This window comes from Seriola lalandi, unplaced genomic scaffold (genome assembly GCF_002814215.2).
Source record: "Seriola lalandi dorsalis isolate HSWRI2012SDOR001 ecotype SW California unplaced genomic scaffold, Sedor1 jcf7180002054956, whole genome shotgun sequence".
NCBI lineage: Eukaryota > Metazoa > Chordata > Actinopteri > Carangiformes > Carangidae > Seriola > Seriola lalandi.
Genome location: NW_019525507.1, coordinates 54,116 through 61,985, shown reverse-complemented (window position 1 = coordinate 61,985; position 7,870 = coordinate 54,116). Strand labels below are relative to the sequence as shown.

Genomic DNA, 7,870 nt, shown 5'->3' with positions numbered 1-7,870 from the left:
GGTGGGGTGGTGGAAAACACACTGCCACAATGTCATGATAGCTTATATGTGGATATTCTCAGTAAATTAGCTAGTTAGTATTTTTGTATTTGAGTTGCTGTTCAAGCATGTTTTAGATAAAATTTTAAGAAGCTGTTTTTACTAGAGAAGCTACTGCTCCGTGTCCTGTTTATTTTTTATGTATTAGACCTGTCAATTAAAGCAAACTGAGCCACTCAGTTGGTGGCAGTTTTCTAAGGGCCACTGATAGAAACCATGCCTTGTCCCTGTTTTTTATTTATTTATTTATTTACTTTTTTAAAGCCTGTTTTCCTGTGTATAGCTAGCTATTGTATAACTCTGCAGGACGTCAAAGGCTAAATAAGAAGTAAAACAAGTGAGTGATTCCTGCCAAAGTCAAACAAAGAGTCCCCACTTAAAAACATACAAAATAATTAACCTAAGAACCCAACATGAAATCTGAAACAGAGTTTAATGGCCGGTTTTATCCTCACTACAAATTCAGCACTAATGAATATATGTGCAGTCAGATGTCTGAGTGCAAGCAAACTTAAGAAGCAAGAGTCCCAACCTCCCCTTTAACATTTTAGATGTGTTCTTTAATAAAATATGATATGACTAAACTGCAAAGTCCTAAATAAATATTAATCTCCATGTTGGTTACAGATCAGACTGAAACCACATGTTTTTTTTGCCTAGTTTCTGATCATCTGGACAAATTAGAAGAATGTGTTCCTGTTTGGCATTTAGTTAGCTCATTTCTGATATAACTTAGTTTGCAAAAGGAGTCTGGGTGTGATGTTTTATTCATTAGCAGCGGAGTTTCGGGTTGCTTGCTTGTGACAGCCAGGCTCTGGGTACTGATTGAAGGTGTGACTCAAGCCGGAACACAGCATGATAATCTTCCTCGCTCTTAAATGGCCTCTGTTATCTCTTTTATCTGCTTCTTTTAGCATTGAATAACATAATTATTTCTCTCCCTTGCTTGCAGCTTTAAGGCTCCACATTACAGTGACATGTGATGTACCTTTCCTATCTTAAAAGTTAGTATGTAATCTATTATACCTATGGTTTTGTGTCGTTTTATTTATTATTCAGATTCAAAGAGCTTTATCCTCAGAATTTGTCTTAATGTGACGTTACTAATGATCAACAATAACCCAGACACTTGAGCTTTGATAGGTTGGGTTTGTCTGTGCTCCGCTTCCCTGCCTCAAGGATCATCTCAGGAAAGACGAGCAGTCATAAATCAAGGATGACCATGTGTGTTATCTCCTCACATATGGGTCTGGAGTGGAGCTGCATGGATTAGAGACGTGACAGGCTTGGTTAATGGAAGACAGGGCCCGGATCCTCTATCCTGGTAGTCTGTGTGATTGAGTATGGAGGAATATGATTAATGATTCAGAGGCTGAGTTTAAATAGTCAGTGCTTTAGGGTTCTGCTGTGGTGTTATTTAAATCCCCCAGCGAACAAAGAAGAAATAGAGGGAGAAGCTTTATGGTAAAGAAAATTAGAGATTACTGATACTGACTAATGCTCAAGCTGCTACTTTTGTTCCCTTTTTCTTAGATGTTCAACAGATTTCTCTTCCCACCTCCTCTCCCATCTCCTTCTCCTCTCCTCTTCTCTCCTCTCTCTTGGAAATGGAAACTTGGTTTCCATAGCTACTGACGGAGCAGCGTAGTTAAACGATGGCCACAACATCTAGGTCACATGGGTTGCTTTAGACTGTGTGTTTTGTATGACTCTTGTTTTTTTTAGGGGGGGGTTTATGACTGTCAAAACAATGCAGCCTTGATCACTATACTTACAATTATTTCCCTCCAGAGCCCTCAATTCTAGAAACCTCATGAATACCCACCTCTGCAAGTCCATATATTAAAAAATGTTTTTGTCTTGAGGCTTTTCTTTGACACAAGCAAGATAGCCATCCAGGACCACAGAGAAAGACTGTTGCTTATTATCATATATTTCTTGACAGTATACATATATTGTGGCTTTTATGCATGCTCTTGAATAGCTTTAAAAATGGGGGGGGGTTCAAACTAGTCTTTAATAAATGCCTTTGGCATTTCTGCACGGCTGCACAGCTCAGTATAAGCATTCTTTCAGTGAGTATCATCAAAGGATAAGGCTGGCAATATTCTACATTTTTCTTATTTTCAACAAATCCCATTAAAAACAGTGAAACCAACAATGAACTTGATCCTACCAACAGGTATTGTCTGTGTAGCCAAAGCCTGATATATCTTATTCCTTTCTGCCGTAGAGCTCCATTGGACAGCATGTTCTTTCATAACTGCAAACACGGGCACCCTGGTGTTTTTTTAATCCTTTTTAGGCCTGCTGCCATAAACGCTCAGAAGCAAACCAAAAATGTATTACTCCTCAGCTGAAAATGGTCCCCAAAGAATGTGCTATTTCTTCCTGTCTGAGTTACATTTGATAAAGAATGACAAAAAAAACCCAAAACAAATGCAAAGCATATTTGTGACCTATCTTCATCTTCAATAGGAATGATTTGCTTTGGGGCTGAGTGCCACAGACAGGTTTGAGGAATCAAAACATGTTGAGAGGCAAGCTAACGCATTGTTGGTTTTTGCTCTCTTCATAGGATTTGTTGACAATCAGAAAAGTACAGGCTACTACCAGCCTCATGCTTTAAGCAATAAGTTAATAACAACAATAATAAAATTCATTAATTTCACATTCTCACACTGTCTTCAGCTTATCGTCCTGTGGCAGGAACATGCTACATAACCTCATTCAGACAGGAATTTAAATGATGGCAGCTTTGTGTTAATGCATGTTCTTTTCTCAGCTGAATGCGTAGAAACGACTCAATGGGAGCTCCGCTAATGTGTCACATTAGCCGTGTTTAACAGTGTCAATAAAGGATGGAGGGGAGGGAGCAAAGGGGAAATTAATAAACCCTTCCACATCCCTCCCTCTATGACTTTCTTGCTGTCTGGATAGCATAATAGGACCGATATTCCCCACAGGCACCTGCTAATGGCTTGTCACTACACAGCCTCCTTATGGGACTGAGCTCAGGAAAGAGAATCTGTCAGGCTCTCTGAAATGGTTTTAGCATGCTAAGTAGGCTATTTTGACACTGTGACTAATAGTCACAGTGTCAAAATAGCCACAGTTTGTCAACTGTGTTCACTGTAAAAATGTCATTTTGTGTCTTACTGGGCAGGAGAACTGACATGTTTTTGGCAATGCTGGATCTTGATAACAAAGGAATATGGAAAATTAACAAAATTATTAAAGCTGGCTGAGGAATAAAATAATTAATCTCATCCCATTTTATACTTTCAGTGATTTTTGTGTGGTGTTATTTGGAAATCAAAATCAAATAATTCCTTGTTATTTTATTATCCTGGGGGAAAGTGAGCTCACTGAAGCATTTAAATCTGAGACAGCTGCCACCTCATCCGTGCATGGTTACACACAGTGGAACCCGTCTAGTGAATAATGCAGTTAATAAAGCAATCTAGTTAAACTAGGTGACTGACAAACACAGTGGTTCATTAGATTAAAGGCTGAAGGGTGCAATGAATGCGAGATAAGGCTTTGTGTCTCGTCTGAACACATGAGCAGTCAGTTTCAGCTTCCGTGCTGCGCTCCTGTCTCGCTTTGCAAAGCGGGATTCGTGGGAGAAACGATGCATTGGTGGACAACATGCTGAAAATACACACTTACATGATGAATCTAAAGGATGTTCTTTATTATCATGTGCTAACTGTCAGCTTTCTGTCTTTTTCTCTGCAGGTGTTCTAGCATTCCTAGCACTGCTAGTAGGACTGGTGTCATCAGCACAGGAGCTGTACCTCGGCCAGACGTCCCAGGACTCTGTCTCCATGGCAGCCGCCCACAGCAACCCCCTGTCACCCCCCGAACCACCGCACCTGAACTGGCATCAGGAAGGCTCCAGTAGTGGGGAGTGGTCATCCAAAGGTGGCGCTCAACCCACAAACATCATCCTCCCTACTGTCGCCTTCCACACGTCAGCCTGGCTTCACACCACCCAAACCTCCAGCCTGGCCCATGAAGATCCTCCTATTCATGACACAAATAGTGTCGCCCTGAACACTGTGAGCACTGAAAGCTGGGTTAATCAGCCCCAGGAGCCGAGCTCTGATATTGTAAACCAAGGCCACATGCACAAATTGGTCAGGGTACCTCAAGTCCATAACCCAGTTACAGTCAGCACTAACCAGGCCAGCAGCAGCAGCCCTAAATTTCTCAGCACAGTGGTCCCAAATATAGATGTAGAATCTACTGGCAGAGGTGCTCCAAACCCCCTGGCTCTTATGTCCAGCTCTGGATCAGACAGAGGAGATACGCTCGCCGCACACCATGTAGAGCCTCAGAAGTTGAGCGTGGAGGAACCCACTAACCCCAGCCACCATGTTCCAGATCTGCACCCCTCCTCACTGTCCCTTTCATCAATAGATGATGACCCTGCGCTTGGCCTGAAACTCAGAGAGCATGCTCAGGGTGTCGCAGAGGTGGCTGCACACCACGCCATCACCCTGAGGGAGGTGCATGAGGCAAACGAGACCCCCACTGATGGACTGGTGGTAGACCCAGAGGCAAGGTCTGTCTCCCCAGTCGAGAGCCCACCAGAGAATCTAACTTCCACTGCGTCCACTCCAGCCCTGTCCACTGCGCCGAGCCTCAAAACACAGATTCCCACAGTCGGCCCAGACAACCACACTGCTCCCAGTGAGACCACCACTGAGGAGGGGCATGGTCAGGTTGTTCGAGGTAACGGCACAGACAATCCCCCTCTGGGACGCTCGTTGGGGAATGTAACTACATCTGGAGGGCTGCTGTCTAACAGCAGTTCAGTCGAGGAGCCCCCTGCTCGGGGGAACAGTTCGGAGGCCCCTTCCACAGCCAGCAGGAACTTCCTGAACAGGCAGGTGCCTCCCACCACCCAGGAGCCCTGGACACCCAGCAACAGCTCAGGCCCCACCGTTGACTCCCCGCCGTCCCGCATGACCATCTGCTTGAGCAAGATGGACATTGTGTGGATTGTGCTGGCCATCAGCGTGCCTGTGTCCTCGTGTTGTAAGTAAAGTCAGAGCAGCTGGCTGACCTTGACTTGATTTTGAAAAAAGTCCTATACAAAGGAATAGTTTGACATTTTGAGAAACTGGCTTATTTGCTTTATTGGTGAGAGTTAGATGAGAAGATTGACACCACCACATTGACACCATCTCAGCATAAAGACTGAAGAAATAGTCCAACACATAACCCAGTGTAAAATTACAACTTGACATTTTTATACTTCAGTGTAAGGATTAGACAAACAAGATAAAATGTGTTCATTACTGTTGATGGGAGAATTTTGTTACCTTTGGACGACAGGTTGGCTGTTTCCTTTTGCTAAGCTAAGCTAATTGGCTGCTAGCTGTAGCTTCATATTTTACTGACAGATAAGAAAGTGATCCGTCTCATCATCTAACTCTTGGAAAGAAAGAAAAGTATTTCTCAAAATGTAAAGACGATTCTTTTTAAGAAAACTTTCTTTCTTTTGACAGAAACCAGACAACCAGTGTTTTTATATCAAGCACTTTAGGCACTTTATTTTGTTTTGTGGTTTGTTAGAGATGGAAAATAAGTATATTATTTTCTTGTATGATTCCTGAACATATGTAGCTGCCATTTGTTTTTGACTGACAGCATAGTTGTTTCAGTTTTAACTCAAAATGACTACAAGGCACATCACCAGTAGCCATTTCTAAACATTTCCTGGTGGATGTTTTTTCTTTCCACCACAGTTTATTCTACCAATGGCATATTTTCCAGAATCATGACAGCCGCTACCTGAACAGCTCGCGTGGGCGCTTCCAGAGGCTATTTGAAGCAGCAGCTCTGCCAACTACTGTACTAACCCTCATTTTCCTTTTCCTGCCTCCGCCTGCTGTAGCTGTGCTGTTGACCGTGTGCTGTATGAGGAGGAAGAAGAAGTCGTCAAGTCAGGAGAACAACCTCAGCTATTGGAACAACGCCATCACCATGGACTACTTCAGCAGGCACGCTGTGGAGCTGCCCAGAGAGATACACACTCTGGAGAGCGAGGTACAAACTACTGGCACAGTGTGTCTATTAGTATACAACACTACACACTCAAGTGGTGGGACATTTACTTGATGTTTCACTATCAGTCAGCAGAATGGTTTTAATGAGTATGGAAAGAACAAGAGGATCCAATGTCCAATCTTCCCTGTCAGCAAAGCCCCGAGGCCTGCTGAAGTGCACTTGAGCATGACACTGTATTATTACGATTTATAGGGATGCTACCCCTGCAGGGAAAATGTTAGATCCTCCTGATTTTTCACATCTAATATTACATTGAATTTAAATTCAGAGAATGGCAAATCCACTTGATGCAATTTCTCTGCAAAATATCCAACCCTTATACCAACCAAATGTGTAGGTACAGGCTAGTAATATGCCATTATTTAGCTGGTGTGATGATCATTATTAGTAAATTATAAGTTCATTCATTGTGAATTAATGAGAGTGGGTTTAGATGTTAAACAACATACAGTGCTGTAAACACGGGTCATATTAGGTTGCAGGTTAACAGTCTTTATCAATTCCCTCGGTCTACATTGATTGATGGGTCTGTTTGAGTGTCCTGCACCAAAAGGTGCCCAGTCGATACGAGCTCCCAAGACAGCAACAGCAACATGATGATCACTTAGCAAATCGTATTTAACAGACCCACAAATTCAAAAGGGGAACGTTTCAAAAGGTTGGGTGATCATATCAGAAATGATGCAGGGTATTCTGTCTTTTCGGAAATCTCACCACAACAAAAATCTTGTTAAATCATTAAAAAGCCAAAAAAGCACATTTAAGATTCTTAAACTGAATGACACGAAGTCATTGTTAAGAACACAGCTGCTCTTCAGGAATGTCTTTTATATCTATGTCGAATGCCAGTGGAAGGCATACCAGTTCCTAATATACCTCCTCAAATTGTACATATTTAAAATCTATGTACAGGATTGTAAATCTCACAGTCCGTCCTATCTTTGACCATAGTTTGTCTAAAGTTTAGCACTTTATGCACTGTATATTGTACGGTATATTTATGATTTTGTGACTGTGCTCTTCTTTACATATTTCATTATTTCACCTACAGTTTTAGAGGATGATTTGGCTTCATAAAGAGACAATGTTTCTCATATTACTTTAAAAGGCCAAAGGTTGACATGCTTGCCCAATGATAATGGATTCTAGCTGTGGAACAGCTCGTGCAGTTTTTTTGGTGCATTACAGCACCATCTGTTGGATGTTGTAGTATATGACAGTGATATGGATTTTTAGTAAGTTATTAAAGCTGCAATCTCCCTCCTCTTCTTTCTGATATCATTTTGATTAATCATTGCTTTGTTCAGTTTGCATGGTTGTTATAATCTTCTGTCCAGTGACCATTTCACTCTGTGTGTCTCCTTTCTTTTATCCCTCGACCGTTGCACTATTTGCATTCCTTTGCCGCCTGTGGGGGCATCAGGAGAGGGAAGCTGAGGTTGGATCATGTATAGGATGCCCCTGGTGACACCCAGGTGTTGTTTTCCCCTGATTTTCCTGTCTCTGTAGAGCAGCAGCCTTATAGCTTCCCTGGTGCTATAGGTAAATGAGAGAGCTCTGGGGGAAATTATCCTAAACCTTAAATGACAGTATTAATTTGATTTGATTGGATCCTGCTGATAAAAATGGCCTCATTCCCGCTGTAAAACAAATTATTTTGCTTTTCACACCCCCCCCTCCTCCGGCACTGCCTCATTACTGCTGACTCACCATAAACACCCCCCCCCCCCCCCCCCCCCCCAACACCACA

General features: G+C 42.4%; 1 protein-coding gene across 3 annotated transcripts in view; it reads left to right on the top strand.

The window, feature by feature from the left end:
• tmem108 (transmembrane protein 108) overlaps positions 1-7,870 on the top strand; it is a 45,743-nt gene that overhangs the window by 34,799 nt on the left and 3,074 nt on the right. For all 3 annotated transcript variants that reach the window (XM_023395044.2, XM_087170690.1, XM_023395045.2), the window contains exons 3-4: positions 3,781-5,085; positions 5,948-6,099. In XM_023395044.2, the coding sequence (XP_023250812.1) occupies positions 3,781-5,085; positions 5,948-6,099 (1,457 nt within the window). The remainder of the gene's footprint in view (positions 1-3,780; positions 5,086-5,947; positions 6,100-7,870) is intronic.